The sequence below is a fragment of the Osmia bicornis genome, chromosome 13 (genome assembly GCF_907164935.1).
Source record: "Osmia bicornis bicornis chromosome 13, iOsmBic2.1, whole genome shotgun sequence".
In the NCBI taxonomy this organism is placed as follows: Eukaryota; Metazoa; Arthropoda; class Insecta; order Hymenoptera; family Megachilidae; genus Osmia; species Osmia bicornis.
In genome coordinates this window covers 3,592,686-3,613,069 of record NC_060228.1, presented here as the reverse complement: position 1 = coordinate 3,613,069, position 20,384 = coordinate 3,592,686, and the positions used below count along the sequence as shown (strand labels likewise).

Genomic DNA, 20,384 nt, shown 5'->3' with positions numbered 1-20,384 from the left:
AAAATATACATGATCAAAAAGAAAAAGAAAAACTTTGAAGCAAACGCGAACGACTTCGAGCGAGACAATCATGTACTTTTACTAGGGCAATCTACATACACTTATAATTCCTGTATCTCCAACGCTTTTATACAAATTATAGAATAAAAATGTGTGTTACATTGCAGAGATCCTTGAGCTAAGTGTAAGGTAACTGAAGTGTTTGCACATTCTAAATTATTTAGTGAACAAGATCAGACACTCAAATATTAGTCTATGTATTTTCTAGCGTATTGCACCGTCATCTATAATAATTTATTACAATCCATTAAAAACGCTTTAGATCAAATAAACAGTTTCTCTATATACATTCATTTGCCAGGAGAATCTGCCACTGTTCGAGTCAATTTTGCAACAAATACAGTTTGGAAGAGATGTACAAAACACTCTTAGCGTTTTCATGATCATCAATTGTGTCGCTATGAAGATTTCATCAAATGAAATCCTATACATAGTAGGTAACAAGATATAAAAGTGACGATTTGATCACTGTTTCAAACGTTAGAACGTTTCTCTCAGATGATTCGCTTGTACAGAATATCGTATCATAAATTCCTCACTGTTGTTCATCAATAATTTAAAACAAAAGAAAAGGCAATCATACTGTTTAGCTCAGGAATCTCTCGCTTGTCGGATACGGTACTTCTAAATAAGGAAACTCTGTAAAAACGTGATACATATATAAAAAAAGAAAATACAGGAAAACTATCTCTAAATCTACAGATGTGTTGCGTACCTCTGAAAGTAGCATACGATACACGACTTAAATACAAGTTAACGTTCAACGCGAACAAATGGCAATTCCTGTCGTATGCGAATAAAATGAAGAATTGACTGGATCTAGGGTCAAAGTTGTATACCGGTCCGCGCAGAGAAATTCCGTACCCCGGATTCCGAGCATAGAAATGTTTCCCTTGGTCGCAACAGCGAAGGAGGAAGCAGAAACAATTACGTTTTCTCCACCAAAAAAAGGAGGAAGATCCTTCCTCTGTCGCTGGCGCCACGACGGAGGGTCCAAACGAGGACAAACATTATTTTTCCAACACACCGCACACTCTAAAATCGAGCATGAACGATATTTACGCTTACTATGTTTCTCAATATAGTCCTTTAACGAACATCCAAAAGGACATTCACCATGTCCATGTTACGCAGTCGTCTTGAACGATACACGTGGATAAGATTACTTTACAAATATCAAAGTAAAAACGTAAAAACTTAAAAAAAAAAAAAAAAAAAAAAAAAGCGAACGAACTACATCTTGTTACAATAAACTATATACTATCGTATAAAAACGTATCTCAATTCTGTATAGAACTTATTTACACTATAGAAAGAATAAATTATTAACATTGTACTTTGTGTAAAATATACTTCATACATATATATATATATATAATATATAATATATAATATCAAAATGAATGGATAAAAACGATGACAAATGCGTATTGACAGTTTTTACGAATTTCCTTTGATAAAAATAATAATTACATGATCTAAGTAATTCTGTAATTTTGAATACACAAGACGACTGCATAATTATGGACAATTCGAATTATTGCGACAAAGAGACTATAAGATTAATTCGTCTAATTCGTCGAAGAAGCTGTTGCTGAGCAACAGGATTGTCCTCGTATACGATAAATTACATTTTCTTCGGATTTCTCCGCCCGAACGTCTACTACTTTAATTGTTTTCTTTATATACTATTTTCTATCGTAATATTCAACCGACGGCCTCGTTTTAAAGGGGGGAACAGGAAGGGAAAGACTCGAGCAATCCAACGGTTGGGGGGATACTGAACGTTTCTGCGCGGCCCAGGATTAATTTGCCTGGAAGATCGGACCGCGTGGTAAAACACAGCCATCACGTAAGCTTCGCACTGATTATAAAATCTTTCACGCTCATTTTCTCCCTTTCTCACTCTTAACATACACGTACATACACACACATACACAACACTCTCGCGTGCGTTCTTTCTCCTCGACTTAAACTAAATACAATCGTAAATTACAAGTATGTACAATTAACTAGTCCTTACTGCGAAATTAATGACGAGGCCGTTTACGAAGTTTATCTCAAGAATTCTTTTCTATCTCGTTCTTTCAGTACGTACATGTTACACGCATGGTGTTGCTGAAAAGAAAAAATAAAGAAGAAGAAGAGGAAACTTTGTAAACGAAAATTAAATTGAAATATTTCATACGATATCAGTTCGATTCTTCGATCTTCGTCAACGGCCTCGACAGTACTCTTCAATCAGATTTTTCTCAAGGAAAAAACATAGACATCTCGTCGTCGTCGCCGCCGCGAAATGGCACGCCCGTTCTCGTCTCTCGAGTATTGTTTAGTGTTCTTTTTGTAAGAATAAAACCGAATGTTCTCTCGAGGAGCATAGGTTCTTTCTTCGTTTAACCGTCGGAGAATGTCCTTTGAAGCGAGTCCGAAACGAGTATATCTTAGAAGTTGCTACCACCTTGTTCCCTCTCTTGCCGAAATCATCGTTTCTTATTGTGTTTCTGTTGCCGTAAGAAGGTGAAGTTTATTAAAAGAAATTCATTAATTAATGTGAATAAAGAATAACGAACTTGCTTGTGTATATATATGCATAACATAACGTAATAATAAAAAATAAAAACATAATTTATAAATACTATCAACAGCGCAAGTACTCTTTTCGTATATATATATATACAATCTGATAAAATCTTGCTAGGAAATGGTAAAAAAAAAATGTTGTATCAAATGAATTTAGCATATCGTAGGTCTAGTGGGATCAACATATTCTTATCCATCTTATAGCTTTAGCAAATCTACCAATTATTGATTTATTTATAAAATAAAATTTCTCATGATCAATGATTTTCATTAATAAAATAAGAAAAAGAATTATTTCAATAAGCCACTCGTTTGATTTAAAACCATAGTATTTAAAATAAAAAAAATAAAAAAAGAAATATGATGATTTAGATTTTGGTCCCAGTAAGCCAACGATACGATTCAACGGATGATATAAAATTGTCTTGTAAGAATAAGGTAGTACCTCGATTATTTTGGGGCCTGTACAAATTGCGGAACGCTTTATCACCTTATCACGGCAACGTGCTTTCACAGCTAGCAACCGGAAACAAGCGTGTATCGAGTCCTTTTCTTTATAGACTGTAAACATCGTACAAGCACCGTGTGTGTCCTCTGCTTCCGTTACTCCACGAGTATCATTAATTATCACCTAACTTGGCATCCTTGTGGTATACTTGTCGCGGCAGGACACGCGGAGGAGTCTCTTTGCACGGAACTATTGTTCTCCTCCTCTTCCTCCTCTTCCTCTTCCCTAGAGGATTCTTCCTCTTGGCTTTTCACCGGTGGATCTCTCGTCTCCTCGTTCGAAACATCGGAACATCGCGGTTTCTCCGTAATTAAAGCGGACTCCTCGCCATGGATCGGCGAGCCCTTCAGCTCGTAGCCCTCCTGACAACGCGTCAATTTTAACCTGATCGGCGTGACCTTGGCCGAACGAACGTTCCTAGGCGCACTGCCGCCAGTGTCCGGGTCGGTAGGCTGTTTCTCTTCTATGTTGGCAGCGACTGCCGGGTAGACAGGCTCGTCCTTTGCCGGTTCCGGAGGTGGAGGACCTACTCTACTGTCAGTCGGATGTCGTTCCTCTTCCTCCTCCTCCTCTTCGTCCGAGAGCATGATCGGTAATTCGTCCGGAGAGTCATTGCCTTTGCCCAGCGTTATGATCAATTTCGGTGGGGCAGCACCACCTTCGAGGATACGTACCCTGGCCTCCTTTCTATTCGACTGCCGTTTCTTTCGCTTTCCATTTTTATCCTTCTTACTTTTAGCTCGGAGTTTCTCGTCGTTGTCGAAACCGGCCATGATCATGCGTCTGAACTTCATGCTCTCTCTGCGCAGCTCCTCGATGCTGGGCGTGCTGCTAGGAATGCTGCTCAGTCGTTTCTTAGGCGGTCTAATCCTAGTCCTGTCGTCCTGGCCGCTCTCCTGACCACCGATTATGCTATTGCCGATTTTGATTTTCAGTTTTGGAGGACCACTGTTGGTGGTAGTGGTCGTGGTGGTCGTTGTCGTTGACCTGCCACCACTGCTCTGCCTTCCTCTCCGACGGTCCGCGTTTCCAACGGCAGCGTTACCGCTGGAACCAGCACCGTTCGCGGCACTGCCCCGTCTCCTTTCGACACCTCCCTCTTCCTCGTTGGCGTCCAAGAAGCCGGCGGGTCTTTCTTTTCTCCTCTTCTTCTCCATGTTCGCATCGACGACCGCTTTGTAGTCCTCCCTGGTAGGTATAGTGGTCATGGAAGCGACGGCTTTAGGTATGGTTATGACTGTGCGATTGATCTGTGGCACGATGATCGGCGCGGACGTCGTGAGATTCCCGCAGCCTGGCTCGTCCATGTTCATATCCTGAGAACAATACTGTCTGAGTAGCTCCTTTTTCCGCATCCGCCTGAGGTTCGAGGTGCCGGAAGCGACGGAAGCACTGGTCGCAGCCGGAGCGATTATCACGGGTGCTTGTTGAGCGAGCGGTGGTACCGACGAGGCAGGAACATAGTTTGCATCGAGGAACGGACCTTTGATCTTCACCTTCAATTGATTTCTAGAATCCGTCAAGGAGACCTTGTTGGCCTCTACGAAACCGGACGACGACGCGTCGATGCTCGCGTCGAAGTTCGGCTTCGAACAGTCTTCTTGACTCTGTTTGCCTATCAGCGCGGATCTTAACTCCTTCTCGAGGTCCTCCTCGATATCCGGAAGAGCAGGGTCGCTCACCGAGACACCCACGAAGGATCCCAGGAAGTGATTCTCGTACGTCTGACCGTGTAGCGTGGAAGAACTTGAAGCGTCGAGGGTAGAGTTGTACGTTCTCATGTCGACGGGACCAGGAATGACCGGTAGGACGGTATCGAAGCTCTGTCCAACGTTTGACTGGCTCTCGACGACGGTGGAGTCATCGTGACCCGGTGAACAAGAGAGTCTCCTGTCATCCAGGTACTTCCTAGTGCCTCCAGGACTGGATAGTCTGGATTGAATACTTTCTCCGGAAGCCATAACAGCAGAATCTCTCCTCTCGATACCCGCTGCCGCGGCGTCCGTCGACTTCTTCCGCTCTCTCATAGTACGTAAGTCGGCGATGTTCGCCTCACTGGTGGAATCTTCATCGGAGTCAAAGTCATACACTGTACCGACTAGTTTGTTTTGAATGGAGTCATCGTGCTGACTAACACCCACACCGGAGACCAGTGTTAGTCCCGCGTTCTGACCGCTTCTACCTCGTCCCCTGCCTCGGCCTCGTCCTCGTCCTCTGTAACCCGAGTGTTGGGATGAATTCTTAGCCCCTCTGCCTCGTCCTCGTGCCCCAGGAACGCTCTTCTGAGCCTCCTGCCTCGGAGACTTCCCTGGAGACTTTCCTTGTAGGGACGTAACCCGGGCTGATGTCCTGGTAGGCTTCGAAGGCGACTTCTTTCCGGAATGGTTCTTGCCGTCGGGCAGAACTTCCTGCAGGCTCTCGACGACGGTATCGGCAACGTGGCTCTCTGGCGCTACGGTGTTCAAGAAATTCATAGGCAAGGTAGGTGATTCGGTGACCTGAGTTTCCAATTGTTGCTGTGTCCTCTCGATGGTTTCTGCGGGTGGAGCGGTAACTTGTGGTGGTGGTGGAGGTGGTGGCGGTGGTGGTGTGGCTATTTTGGTAGGCGAGACCATGGCTGCGGTGAGCGCCATGTTGTGCGAGCAAGACGTGAACGCTGCGGTACATGGTGAAGCCTGTAGATTCAACGAGTCCCCCAGTGGTTTCACGTGCGACAACAACGACTGTGCTGCTGGAAAAGCTGCCCCGAATGCCGGTGGAAAAAGGGCTGGCCCGGGTGAGGGATACGGTAACGGCGCCGCGCACGACTGCGGCGGAAACAGACTTACCGGCCCGGTACCGTAGCTCGAGTCCGCTATATACGATGCTTCCATCGAGCACGGTGGAAAAGGAATGCCCGCTACGCTTTTGTACGGTGGAATGGAATGATCCTCCGCGGATGATGCGGAAGTGATCGAAGAAGATGTTGACCTTCGAGACGGTAACACTTGACTCTCTGCCCATCGGGTATCCGGACGGCCATTCAAATCATTGTAAGGTGAATTATGATCGTACTCCTGCTGCCTGACGACGTCTTCCTCTTTCTCGAGTACTCTGTCCATCATTTCAGCAGCCTGGTCGTCCTCCGATGCTGGCAATCCAATCAAATGCCTGTTCACCATCTCCATAGGGTTCTCTTCGGATATCTGTTGATTAAGCATCGTTCTTTCATGAGCTTCCTGTTGACTATGAAGGATCGAGTGCGATTGCTGTAGAAGATATTGTTCCTGTATACTTGGCGCGTTCAAATGAGTACGCGTAAGCGCTTCGGTTTCTTGAATGGATTCATTGGGGAACTGGTGGTTGCCGTATCGGTGATTCTGCGTCTCCATTAAAGCATTTAGGTGTTGCACGTCGCTGGGTTCGAAACTGTTTATGCTCGGTGGTACCCATCTCTCGTCGGTCTCCGCTCTATCGAGCTTCGCTCGTTCCACCAGGCTCACTTTATTCGCACCGCGATCCTCTTCGTAGGCCGCGTATCTATCGTTACCACTAGAGTAACACGTCTTTCGTTTCTCTTCCATCGTGTTCTTACAGCTACTGGGATGTGCTTCGTTAGGGATTATTTCTTCTTCTGGAATCTCAACACTGTTCTTCACGTTCATAACTGGTTCTATAGACTCCAGAATCTTCACCTCCTTTTCCTGTTGCTGTTCATGCTGCGGTTGATGCTGTACTTGTAATTGTTGCTGTGGCTGTTGTGGTTGTTGTTCGAAAATCTTCTCAATCGGTGGTTCCTCTTTTTTGATTTCGCCGTCTACAGGTACTGCCTCTAATTCAAACTGACTAGAATTTGATTTCTTCGAAAGTTCCATACGCAATTTCTCCACTAGATGGAGGGTTTCACGAGCGCTGTCTTCCTTCGAATCTTCCTTGAACCACAGCTCGTTGTTGAAGGAGAAACTTAATGGTACACCACGCTCTTCAACGTCCCTGGATATACCGAAACCGTCCTCGTTCACCATCTCTTCTGTTAACATATCCTGATCAAAATCAAACAATTCTGAAACACTCGCATCTTTACCATGCTGCGGGGAGAATATGGATCGGTTGCCGGATTTCCGTTTCTTTTGATGTTCCTTCTCCAGATTTTCAACCCTCTCTGAAACAGATCTAACATTCTCCTCTTCGTTATTCTCTTTTGGAACAGTCTCTTCAACAGGTACATTCTGCAATTCAATATTCTGTGGTTCAACCGCGTTCTCCAGATTCCTCTCGCATTTCTTCTTCCCAATGATAGATTTCTCTATCTGTGGTACATCAACTACATCCTTCTTTATTAGCTCCTCCGTATGTTCTTCCGATTTCGTTTTCTCCACAGCAACATCACTTTCGTTAACGTGATTTTTATGATCCTCGCTTTTCACAGCGTCCTTCATGTGTTTACTTTCATTCAATGGCTGCTTTTCTTCCTTCTCCTCCTCGCAAACGGTCTTCTCAAGCTTCACCTCGGAATTTTTACTTCTAGACATCTTATCGTGGTGTTCGCGTTTCTCCAAAAGCTTGTCCAAACCTCTCAATGATTTTTTAGGGCTATCCCTTTCTGCTCTGCGTTGTTTCATCTCTTCTTCCAAGATATTGATCGCATTCTTGTCACTGAACTTTTTGACTTTCTTCTCTTCCATTTTCGAACAACTTTCTACAGATTCACTAACCTTCGCTTGATCCACGACCGTCTGTTCGTCCTTAGTCTCCACCTCGTCTCTCTTCTCGCTCTCCTTCACAGACAGCTTGTCGTTCAGCCGCTTTTCCGGTTTTTTAATCGCCTCCTTCCCGCTCTTCTCATCCTTCGCAACGGATTCGTTCGGTTTTCGCTTTCTGCCTTCGGACTTATTTTTCTTCTCTTCCTTTCTCGGCACGGGTTGCTGTTTAGCAGCTTGACCCGATTTTTTGGCAGGTCTGGACCCAGAAATACTTCTTGACCCATCATGATCTCCAGGCCCAACGAGCAGATCCTCATCAGCCTCCGTTCCTGTTGCTGGTTGCTTTTTGTTATCTCTTTGATCTTGCTTTTTGACGCTTGCTTCTTGTTGCTGAGATTGTTGTTGTTGCTGCGACTGTTCCTTGGAGATTCGACGAGATTCCTCTCTCTCAGTAGGCGGCTGAAACTCTGGTCCCCGCCGCCCGTCGGAAGTTTTAAGCTTCTTCTCGGGCAGCTTCTTGAGTTTCCGCCCTGTAACCGTCTTCCTCTCAGCCTCTTGTCGTTCCGGCGACGTTTTACTGGCTTGCTGTCTTTTGTTCGCTGCGGTCGGCGTACTCGTGACCGTTTTACTCTTCGCCCTGTTACCTGTGTCGCTCTCGGAAGAAGAACTAGAAGAGGAACCGTCCATGAACTCGTCCGAAAGTTTTCTACGACCTGGATTCTCGGAGTCGCTACTACTCTCTGTGGAACTACTGCAACTATTGCTACTGCTGCTACTATCACTGTTACTCGAAAGTACCGAGGATTTTCGTTCGCTAGGTTTCCTAGGCCTTCTCGAACGATTGTCCTTGGAAAGGATCTCTTCCTTCCTCGAAGAAGAATCGTCCTTTTTCGAGGATAATTCTTCTTTCCTAGAAGCTTCCTCCTTTCTAGAGGACAACGAGGAAGAAGACGACGAAGAGGAAGAGGATGAAGAAGACGAAGAAGAAGAGGATGACGACGACGACGATGAGGATGTTTCTTCTTTCCTCGAAGAAAGTTCTTCCTTTCTAGATGGATCATCCTTTCGAAGTTCTTTCTTTTTACCACTCTCCGGGGATTCTTTCTTTGATCTACCATCCAGGGTTTCTGGTTCGACTTGCTGGGTAGGCTTACTGCCCATACCACTTTTTATATGCTCGGCAGCTTTCTTCGCAGCTTGTCTTTGCGGCACGTATGCTAAAATTTCTGATCCGTCTCCGAATTCTTTATCAAAATCGTAGACGTCGTTATTCTTAATCTCTTTAGACGGTTTGTTTTCCCTTTGCTTCTTAGGAGGACTTTTGTCTTTTGATTGCTTCGAAGAGGAGCACTTCGAAATCTCCTCAACTGGAGATTTAACTATTTCCGGATTAGAATCAGGCACTGGATTTTCTTTTTTATTTTGTTGTGTGCGCTGCATGATTTCCGAAGCCTTCTTCGCTGCTTGCCTTTGTGGTACGATTAACGCGGATGGTATGTATTCTTTCTTTTTAGTACTAACTTTACTTTGATTCTCTTTATTCTTCATTCCAGTATTGTGGTACGTGGATTCCGAATGCCTGGAGTCTTTGCCGAAAGCTTTCTGAGAATTTTTCGATAGATTCGCCGCGGAGAATTCTTTAACAGCCGCTTTTGTTATTAACACTGCTGAATGAGACGTGTGTTCTTGAGAATCCGAATCTGTGTCCGAGTAAATAGCCGAAGCGACGAGATGCTTCGTCGCTCCAGCGTTTAACGTTAACAATTCGTCGCTTTCACTACCAGAAGCACTTCCTAATTCTTTTTCCATATGTTCGAGCGTATGTGATCTACTATTCACAAGTTTTTCGTTCTCACTGTTTTCTTTAAGCGTCGAATGTAACTTATCCGTTGAACGAACAGTCTTTTTCGCTTTTCTACGCGATAATTTTTTCGACGGAACACTGGTGGTCTCTTCCTCGGTACTCGAATCAGTTTCGAGTTTCAGATTCTTCGACTTGTCGGGTGTTTTCGCTTTAACCGCATCCGTTTCACTACTACTGACAGACGATAAATCACTGCCGTATAGGTTCTTTCTCCGGACGGAGCCGTTGAAATATAATTTTTTACTAGAGGCACCATTGAAGTCCTGTTGTTGTTGTTGCTGTTGCTGCTGTTGTTGTTGCTGCGATTTCCTCTCGTCACTAGTCGGAGAGTCTATGCCAGCGATCCTGGCGACTATCGTGTCGAAGTCGTGAGTGTGATCCTCTGAATCGGGATGCGAGTAGAGCCGGTCGTAAATCGAAGGTCCATGGTTCGCTTCCATTACGGCTGCGGCTGCTGCAGGTGGTAGAGGTGGCCCGGACATTACTAAAGCTTGCTTGTGAAAAGTCTGTTCTCGCAGTCTGAGGAAGGATCGACAGAGTTTTTCTCTTCTGCCAACCATATAGCACAGGTTTCTGACTCTTTCCAAGTCTTGGCGGAGTTGAACGAACGTTCTCATCTTCTCCAGATCGGCTGCTTGGCCCTGATTGCGTGATCCACTACCAGAAAGTTCTCCACAACGAGGTGCCAATAAAGGTTTGTTATGGCCAGCCTGTAACGTGACATAATAAATTAAACGTATTTTATTTTTATCGATGCTTTTAATTAATACGTTATTTTTCTTAACGATACTTACCCTTCTTTTGAGCTTCCAATAGTTGTATATGTAAACAATGCTTTCAGGGTCTACATCCAATTGCTGTGAAGCAATATCCTTCAAACTCACGTGTTTGTCGAATTCTGCTTCAATTTCTTGTAATCTAATGACGAGAAAGAAATTTCGTTTAATACAACAAAAATCCTAAATCAAAGAAAAATGACAAAAGAGAATTGTAAGTGATGTAGATTAAACGTACTTTGCAGCACGTGCTTGATTTTTCTCTTCAGAAGTCATATCCTTTCTCTTACGTCTCCTAGATTCAGCATCTTCAGAATCTGATCCTGCTTTATCAGCTCCACTTCCTATACTGCCTCCAGTGCCCTGAACTTTATCTTTTGTATTTGTTCTACTATGTTTCTGGCAGTAAGACTGTAAACAAAATTTTAATATTAAAAAATGTATCATTTTTTTAATATTTTAAAGTAATTCTTTAATTGATTAATACCCTTAATTTTACTCCATCGTCAGCCATTTCATCCTCAATGATTGCCTTCATTTCCAAGCCATATTTGAAGGCACACGTTACGTGATAAGCTGTTTTACACGTCTTTATGCTACACTGGATGCAAGCACCAACCCTTTCTCGACATAATACACATATTAGAGCCCATCGACTTTGCTGTAATTCAAAATTTGTTATATGAATTTGAATTTACAAATCAATTTTCATTTAATAAGCTTATAAGTTTCCTTATTTAACATCAACTCTTATTAGCGCCCAATATTTATAAATTACATAAATATATTGCATGTACCGGAATACTGGATATCTTAGTAATAGGTTCCATTCTTTCAACACAGCCAATGCTGACTTCTGGGATCCATAAAGCACAAGAAACATGAGCCCATTTTTGGCCACTACGAGTACACTTCATAGCACCACCTTTATTAGGACAAAGAACACAATCTGGTCGTTGACTTAGAGAACAAGTTCTGCATAACCATGAACCATCTGGTATTGAAGTAATTCCATAACATGCTTGATGCACACATATGTTGCAGCAGTCACAAAATACCATTTCATTTCCTTCCTCAGAGTCAGGCTAACAACAAAATTTTGTTATATGTTAAAACGAAAGAATTTACCTTAACGTCTTTTTATAATAACATGATTAATCTATAAAACCAAATTACTAAGGAATATTATAACAGTATGCAATAAATATTTGCTGTAATACTATATTTGAAAGTAAATAATTCTATTTATAAGGTGACTGAAAAAAGCACTTACAGATCTACAAACATCACAGATTACGTTCTCGTCATATTCAATACCAAGACCTTCCTCATTCTTTACGATGGTTTGTATTCTTTCCCAACAACGAACTTCTAATTCCTCTATCACACGTTCTAATTGTGATTCTGTGATAGGTAACTGACCAGCCTAAAATTATAAAGAATTTTAAAAAATTGCGAAGAAACATTTGTTACGACCCTTCTTCAATTAAAACCTCTAATTAAATCAACCACAAATTGGTCTTTAACGGTGTTTTTATGATATTTAGTAAATATACCTGCGCACGTTCACCATTTAACACATCCAACCAAGCAATATCAGTATCATCAAGATCATAGGCACAAGCTTTTTCTGCTCGTGCAGGTGTTGTGCTTAAATGATGATCTTCCGGGTTGAAATAATCATCACGAGATATCCTTACGAATTTTTTAGGTCTATAAAAACATTGTTACCAAAGGAAATTACTAAAACAATTTAATGAATTAATCAAATGATACGAGCAACAATTTTAATTTTAAGTCTGTTAATGCAGAATATTTAAGTGTGTTTTCATACAAAGAATTACTTGAAACTTGTTAAGCTTTCATTAAGCTTTCATTTGATTTACTTGAAAGAAAAACTTACAGTTTAAATTCACTGTGCTGCTTTACAGGTGTTGCTTGAGTGATAGTGACTGTTGGTTCAGGAAGGGAGTCTGGGTTAACAGGTACTTGAACACCTCTCTCCCATTCTTGCTTCCATTGATCAGTAATAACCCAATATTCGTTAGGACTTAATGGTTCACTGTCAGGTAATTTCATTGCGCTGATCAAATCCTTACGAAATAACTCTGCAGGAGCCTCGGCAGAGGAGCGATTGTATATACTAGAGATTTTGATGTCACTAAGAGGTCTGGGGGTCCAGGATGCCCCTCCTTGACTGGACGACGCCATCGTCTCCTCCTCTTCTGAGGGGCCCATGGTAGCTGCCAGCGACGACGAACCCGTCGCTGGACCCAGCCTACATTTGCGCCTTTTGATTGCGCCTGGGCAAGACGCCAAATCATTGTCGTTTCTATTTATTCGTTTGCCTCGCTGTGCCATTCTACTATACCAAGTGAGCTAGCGGTACGTGGCACGTGCAGGTGAGCCGCGCGCACCCTGGAAGATTTTGTTCTTGCAAATTATCCAAATAATTTTGATGAAAATAAAAACAAAAACATTCATTCGATTACTCACTACATAGTCGTCCATGTATTTATTATCTAGAAAGCGGATTCCTCTCGGAGCTGCAACAAGAAAGATACAGTTACTGTACTGTTCAATTTATAAATGAAAAAAGAAGAAAAACTTCAATTAGAAAATTTGTTTGAATAAGTATTAACTTTGTCTTGACACTATAAATGATCCCTTGTGCAAAACTGACAACTCTTTATAAATAAAGAAATATTTGTACAGCATTGTATTGTTTTAATAAAAATGTTACACAAAGTAAAGCTATCATGCTACGGTATAGTATTAGCATATATGAAGTCAAAATGAAAAGAAAACAATGTATAAATTCAATAAATTATGCATTATATCAGATAAGATAAAAATAATGATTGTTTACAAAAAAAAACATGAATAGAAAACAAGTCTAATCAATGAAAGTAGTATGTAAACATAACATTAATGTATAGTACTAAATGCGTAAAAAAAAACAGGTGGATACAACTATTTAGTCATATATCATGTGATACACGCTATAACAATACTTATAGAACTAACAGGAAATACGATTACAAAAAGGAAAATATGAAATAAACATAAGCAACTAGTGTTCCACAGAGATCACAAGCGTAAGACACAAAGCATCCTTTCGCAAACTGAATTTCTAAAAGTAGCACTTGAGAATGAGAAGTATTCGATAACACAAATTCACAATTCTAACATCTAGCTCACAATAACAACTTCATATAAGAATTGTAGCGACGCAAACACGTTTGAGAGCACAAAAATTGGACAAAAGGACTGATGGTATAGACCGATTGTATTGCAGGGGGTCTGCGGCCGTTGATCCTCGATGGCCGCCGCGGAGAGGTTATAAATGGGGCAGTCCAGCAGGAATAGTTATAATTGAAACGAAATCGTTTTCCCGTAACGGTATAGGGCCGTGAGTAGTTGGAAAAGCACAAGGATCTTCGAGAAACTGGTCGCCGTGGCGGGTGGCATGTAAACATTGCGACGGAGTTACTCCGCGGCGACGCTCGAGCGGCGCCGAGGCTCGACCGTGAAGAACCGCCGTACGACTTTCGATGACTCGACACGAGGAAGTCGAGACTCGCAGTCGAGAATAGACGTCTAGAAGAAGATCGGGCGGAGAGTCGAAAATGCTCACGGGTCCATTGGGCTGGTGGTGCTCCTGCTGGCCGACAACATTGACAATACAGATGGCGACAGGCTCGACTCGCACACGAATCTCGACACACACGTATAAACATCGGAACGCACACGCAGCCGTATTCAAATACACATGCAACCGGGTGTAAGTAAATACGCACACGCGACGTGAATGCACAGGTATGCACGAACGTGAATGTAAACGCACACGATATGGATACGAACACGCGAGCACAAGTTCGACACGCACACGCAAACATGAACACGCACGCGCGCACAAGATAGAACAAGAACGAAAGAGAGAGAAAAAGATAGAGATGGTTGGAAGGCAGTAAATGCCTTATTATTGATCTATCGACGGAGAGGGTGATTTCGCGCGCGATGATGCACGTGACGAATAATAGCCGGTACGTCTGATCGTGAAGGATCGAATTATTCTTCGATCGGTAGCTCCGAGATGGCAGTAGTCCGAGTACGCCTCTGTCACGGCAGCCTAACCAAGATGTCCTCATTAGCAATTCGAGTCGCAACCGCGACCAGCTCGATTTTACTCACTTCGTAGGCCGAGGGCTCCTGTCGAGCTTGCTCGACGCCCTCAAATAGCCTCCGTAAGGACACCCGATGGCTTTCTTCCTCGCGCGGTGCACCAAATCGATATTATATTTACATTAATGTGGATACTGCTGTTTGGCGCCATCATGCCTAAAAAAATAACTGTCTGAGCGCGGAGTCACGTGACCCCGCGACACGGTGAGATCTCAAGATTGCTTTTATCCATAGGCCACGAGAGGCTCTGGGAACGGAGCTGAATAAGAACCTGTGGCATCTTCACCACGTGTGTCTTTATAATTAAGTTTCTCTTTTAGCTATCAAAGATACATGAAAGATCGATCCAAGAAATATTATTCTTTTTTAAATATATCAATTCTTTGGTATTTCTTACATATGCCATTCACCCATAGCGTTTACTCTATTCAATCTCCTTGTTCCTTTCACTTCTTTTTTTCTCCATAAAGAGATAGATACAGGAAAGACTGTAAAGATAAAAAAAAATTGACATTGATAATTATATAATTTTAGAAAATATATACTGTGCAGTTCACTTAATTCGAACACCTCACTAAGCCTAGGGAGATTCCTAATCATGAGTGTGATGCCCCTTAACTGCTTGCATCTTACTTCATGGTCATATACAGGGTGGACAAAAATGTACGAACAAAATAATGATAATGTAAATGTACAACACTGAGCATAGTAGTCTTCCCAGGTTTCCCGCCCCTCCGCGAAAGCGGTCCCGAGGGGAATGACGAGATACGGGTGGAGGCGCGATATATATAGATCTGTAGGCCCCCCACCACTTGCCAATAGACATTTACGCGGCAAAATTAAATTGAAATTTATGCTATTATTCTTATTTCTTAATTATATACTAAATTTTATAATATTTAACAATTAAAAATTATGTTATGTTCTTCTAAATCTCTTTTATTATTAATTTCGTCAAAATTGAGGTTTTAAGAATTTGTTTCCTTTATAACGCCATTTTTCCCAGGGAAGCCTACTCTGCTCGATGCTGTACAATAAGTTACTATACATTTACAACAAAACTATATAAATAGCTATATAAAAGAGAAAGTACTTCAAGTTATATAGTCTAAATTCGATCTACTTTTGTTCTTGAAGTAAGTAATGTCAAAGTGGTACCATCACGTAATTTGTAATACATTTTTGTTAAAGTTAAGTTAACAGAGGATATTAATAAACTATAAGATCAATGAATTCTGCAGACCTGAGTTAATTATTTGAAAAGTAAATGATAAATTTTCAAGTAAGATTTTTAAAAGAATTGACGTTTGCTGTAAGATTGTTTTACATGGCAGAACACATATAGTATTTTATACGATTACATTAAGATTTTTAATCAAAACTCACAATGGATGATCAGCAATTAAATAATCTAATTAAATGGCTAGACACATTTGATTTACTAACTCCTCATTTAACAGCAGAAGACATAAGTGATGGTGTAGCCTTAGCAGATGCCTTGGCTCAAATTGCCCCAGAATGGTTTACTGCTGCTTGGAGGGCAAAAATTAAAACTGATGTCAGTTCAAACTGGCGGCTCAAAGTTAGTAACCTTAAAAAAATAGTTGAAGCTGTAATGGAATATTATGTAGAATGTTTAAATCAACCATTATCGGGTTATATTAAACCTGATGCAACTAAAATTGGTGAACACTGTGATAACCATGAACTACGTCGTCTGTTGCAATTAATACTTGGGTGTGCAGTTAATTGCAATCAAAAACAGCAATATATTACAAGAATTATGGGTATGGAAGAGACTGTACAACAAGCAATTATGCAAAGTATTCAAGAATTGGAGAGTAATATGCATGGACCAAGATTAAGTTTAGGCACTAGTCTTAATTTTGAATCTTTAGATGTTGCCGATGGTACTCAACAAAGACTATTAGCAGAACTTCAATTGAATGTTGATATGAAAGAACAATTGGCACAAAAGTGTCACGAGCTTGATCAACAGCTTTCGCTCTTACAGGAAGAAAAAGCAGCATTAGTAGCAGAAAATAAGAAACTTCAAGAACGGTTAGATGAATTTGAAAATCCAGAGGAAACTGGTTCTATTTTGAAGTATTCTGGTCTTAGGAAACAAGTAGAAGCATTGAAAGATGAATTATTCAAGGTAGAAACTTCTAGAGATGACTATAGATTAAAGGTGGAATTATTAGAAAAAGAGGTATTAGAATTACAGTCTAGACAAGAAGATTTGCAAAAAGCAGCAGAGGAAGCCAATCATCTAAAAGATGAAATAGATGCATTAAGAGAGACTGCAGATAAGGTAGCCAAGTATGAACTTACAATAGAATCATACAAAAAGAAAATGGAAGACTTGAGCGATTTAAGAAGACAAGTTAAAATATTGGAAGATAAAAATTTAGAATATTTACAATCCAAGATAGATTATGAAGAAGAATCTAAACGGACTACAATGCTAAGAAATCATTTAGAAGTTTGTAAACAGCAACTTGCAGAAGCACATCATAAGTTAGATGAACAAACTAATAAGTGTGATAAACTTGAATTTGAAGGGAAAAAAATGGAAACCAAATTAAACACTTTACAAAGAGAGAGGGATAGATTGATTGTGGAAAGAGATGCTTTAAAAGAAACAAATGAGGAATTGAAATGTACACAATTACAGGCTGCAGAAAATATGACAAAACCTAGTACTGAGAGTACTGTTACAAATACGGAAATGATACCACTTGAAATTAAAGAAAAGTTATTATTTCTGCAACATGAGAATAAAATGTTGAAGCTTAAGCAGAAGGGTAACGAAGGCGAAGACAAGTTACCAACGGTTCAAGCATTATTAGACGATTCAGAAGAAAGATTAAATGCACTCAGAGCTCAAAATCGTAAAGCAAATCAAAAAATAATTGAATTAGAAAATCGCTTGGAAGAAGTATTGGGAAATCATTCAAATGGTGATACTAAAACTGATAATACTAATTTAGGACAAAAGATAACAAACTTGCAAGATGAATTAAGAAGGGTACAAGCTGAAAAGGAACGTTTGATTTTACAAGTTGAAGAACGAGAGAACGCGTTACAGGCTCAGAAACAAAAGGCCTTTACTCTTCAAGAAAAATTAACACGTCGAGAATATGATAATGCAGCGCTTGAAGAACGTTATAAAAAATATGTAGAAAAGGCGAAAAGCGTCATAAAAAGTTTAGATCCTAAACAAAACCATTCATCTCCAAATGAAGTAGCTGTTTTAAGAAATCAAATTTTAGAACAACGTAAAATTATGGAGGATATGGAACGATCTTTTAAAGAATCTAAATTAATTACAGAGATGGAAGAAAAATTAATATTATCTGCTTTTTATCGTTTAGGTTTAACTTGTCATAGAGAAGCAATAGATCAGCGTCTTGCTGCTCTAAGTTCTGGTCAGGGACAGTCTTTTTTAGCAAGACAAAGACAACCGTCCGCTAGACGTCATCCGCCTTATAATTCTAAGTAAGAACTAATAAAAAGATTATATTCGCTGATTTTATTTAAAATATATGATAATTATACTAATAACAATAATTTAAATTATGTCAACATAACAACATAATTAATTTTTATTTATTTTAAAATGTAATGTATAATTCACGATTCTTTTAATTATTGATGGAATACTTTAATATACAATTTCACAAATGTACATGCAATATTATAAATATAATAATTCAATGTATATACTGTACATGTACATTACTTATTATTATGCTTTTAGCGCATATTAAATATTTGTACATATGTATTGTGTGAACATTAATATGTACTTTTATGTCTCTACTTATTTTAAAGAAATATATTTAAAAAAACATGCTTGTGGTATTTATTTAATATGTACCGTGTATTATTTATTTAAATTTCTTTTAATATTATGATTATTTTAATATATACATTACTTAAATATTTGGTGAATGCATTCTTTCAAGTGCAATTTCTCTTTTATGATGTAACTTATCTATATAATTTGATTGTCTGCTATTTTGTATCATAGACTTCATATTTTGCATTTTCCTTACTTTTTGTATGTCAGAATAACATCTTTGATAATAAAATATTGCGTTAAGAAAATCCCATACATTAAATTCTGGCCATAATATATTGGTAAAATAAATGCATGTACTTGATATCTGAAATGTATTATATCACATCAATTTATAAAAAAAAAGTAGATTAATTTTTAAACTTACTTGCCACATAAGAAAATCACTGAATCTGACTTCTCCCGAAGTACGAATTAATAAATCTGGATTTGGTGAATTATTAGTGTACAAACAATTGGAAATAAGATCTTCATCGATATCTTCTGAAAGAATATCACCATTTTGGACACCTTCAATTACATCTTTAATAGCATGTGTAATTTCATCTCTTGCTAAAACATTATATGATAAAATTAACTTTATCTTCTGCTATGATAATGCTATAAAACTGAATGTGATATAAGTATGGCTTAAATTTTTAACATATATAAGAGTACCTTATCCATATACTTACATGTGTAAGCAAATGCAATATTGAGAAATGCTTTATTATGTTCTTTGGTAAAAATCATAGTTTCTGCTATTAATTCTTGTAGTTTTAGAGGTAGTAATGATAAATTACCAATTATACGAACCCGCAATCCATATTTTCTTATTTTATCCCTAAATTAAAATATTTATTATATCCTACAGCTGTAATAAGTATTAAATTTCTTCATAACTCCACATGATTTTCAACGTACTTTTCACCTAATAAACTGTGAAATTTCTCTTCTGCAAGATTTAAAAGCCCCTTTACTTCTTCTTCTTGTCTTTTAAAATTCTCAATGCTAAACGCATAAAATGTTACTTCCTGCACACCAAGATCTTTACACCATTGTAAAGTTTCAGCAAATTTATCAAATCTTGTAATATATAATATTATGTAGTGCAAAACAAAATAATATAAGAATAAAATGTAAAAATTATAATTATTTGTTTTAGTAATACACACCCTTTTGAATGCCCATCTAATTTTTCCATCCCATTCTTACTTGCATAACGTCTATTACCATCCATTATAAATGCTACATGTTTAGGAATATGGCCAGTGCTTAAAATTTTCATAAGCAACAGTTGAAACCAATTTAAAGTATTATCTTTTATCCATGACATTGTTTACAAATAGTTAAATACAATGGTTACATATATACATGTATACATATATCAAAATCTTAATTTTTTTCGTAAGGTTTAACAAATAATGTTTAAATTTATTCGCATAATTCTCGTATTCAATTTACATAACGATTTTTAAATTAGTTTAAAATTTTTAATTTTATAAATACTTTCGTGTCATTTTATATAATACAATATAAAGTCGGATTTATTATATAATATGTATATAAATCCACAGAAGATTATGATAAAATTGTAATAACACGAATGTTAAATATTACCTTGTTACATATTACACTTTATGTGAAAAAACGTAAAATCATTATCCTATTGACACGTCGACATTTAACCCCATTACAAATTTCAAACATTTACATATTATCTCTAAAAATTGTAGGAATGTAATAATACATATCGTTCGTTTATATAATGTATATGTTATTATATTTGTTTACAAAAATTGACAATTATTACAGAAATACAAATTCTTTAAAAAAATTATATACGTAGTACTTCATACATACATATATGTATGTATACACATAT

The 20,384-nt window shown here is 39.1% G+C and overlaps 3 protein-coding genes across 7 annotated transcripts; 1 reads left to right on the top strand and 2 right to left on the bottom strand.

Moving 5' to 3' along the window:
- Nucleotides 1-54: 54 nt before the first annotated feature.
- On the bottom strand, nucleotides 55-15,135 carry LOC114875032 (PHD finger protein rhinoceros-like). 4 transcript variants are annotated; one of them, XR_003789191.2, is made up of 12 exons: nucleotides 14,665-15,135; nucleotides 13,755-14,602; nucleotides 12,967-13,016; nucleotides 12,374-12,888; nucleotides 12,027-12,183; nucleotides 11,744-11,896; nucleotides 11,268-11,555; nucleotides 10,958-11,131; nucleotides 10,709-10,881; nucleotides 10,489-10,612; nucleotides 3,086-10,404; nucleotides 55-2,561 (listed from the first exon to the last, which is right to left on the bottom strand). XR_003789191.2 is itself a non-coding variant. In XM_029184891.2 (10 exons), exons 3-10 carry the CDS (start codon nucleotides 12,829-12,831, stop codon nucleotides 3,268-3,270), a joined length of 8,664 nt encoding a protein of 2,887 aa, XP_029040724.2. In that variant the 5' UTR covers nucleotides 12,832-12,888; nucleotides 12,967-13,016; nucleotides 13,755-15,135; the 3' UTR covers nucleotides 55-3,267. The 4 variants fall into 4 exon arrangements, 1 of the variants encoding a protein (XP_029040724.2); XR_003789189.2 differs by having other exon boundaries at nucleotides 14,108-15,135; XR_003789192.2 differs by lacking the exon at nucleotides 13,755-14,602.
- Nucleotides 15,136-15,735: 600 nt separating this feature from the next.
- Nucleotides 15,736-18,531, top strand: LOC114875029 (protein Hook homolog 3). The gene has a single exon (XM_029184886.2). It carries the CDS (start codon nucleotides 16,043-16,045, stop codon nucleotides 18,158-18,160), a length of 2,118 nt encoding a protein of 705 aa, XP_029040719.1. The 5' UTR covers nucleotides 15,736-16,042; the 3' UTR covers nucleotides 18,161-18,531.
- Nucleotides 18,532-18,544: 13 nt separating this feature from the next.
- LOC114875046 (dehydrodolichyl diphosphate synthase complex subunit DHDDS) lies at nucleotides 18,545-20,294 on the bottom strand. Of its 2 annotated transcripts, XM_029184916.2 has the most exons (6): nucleotides 20,120-20,294; nucleotides 19,675-19,773; nucleotides 19,424-19,585; nucleotides 19,195-19,343; nucleotides 18,888-19,072; nucleotides 18,545-18,827 (listed from the first exon to the last, which is right to left on the bottom strand). In XM_029184916.2, exons 2-6 carry the CDS (start codon nucleotides 19,737-19,739, stop codon nucleotides 18,597-18,599), a joined length of 792 nt encoding a protein of 263 aa, XP_029040749.1. In that variant the 5' UTR covers nucleotides 19,740-19,773; nucleotides 20,120-20,294; the 3' UTR covers nucleotides 18,545-18,596. The 2 variants fall into 2 exon arrangements, with proteins under 2 accessions (XP_029040749.1, XP_029040747.1); XM_029184914.2 differs by lacking the exon at nucleotides 20,120-20,294 and having other exon boundaries at nucleotides 19,675-19,998.
- Between the last annotated feature and the right edge of the window lie 90 nt (nucleotides 20,295-20,384).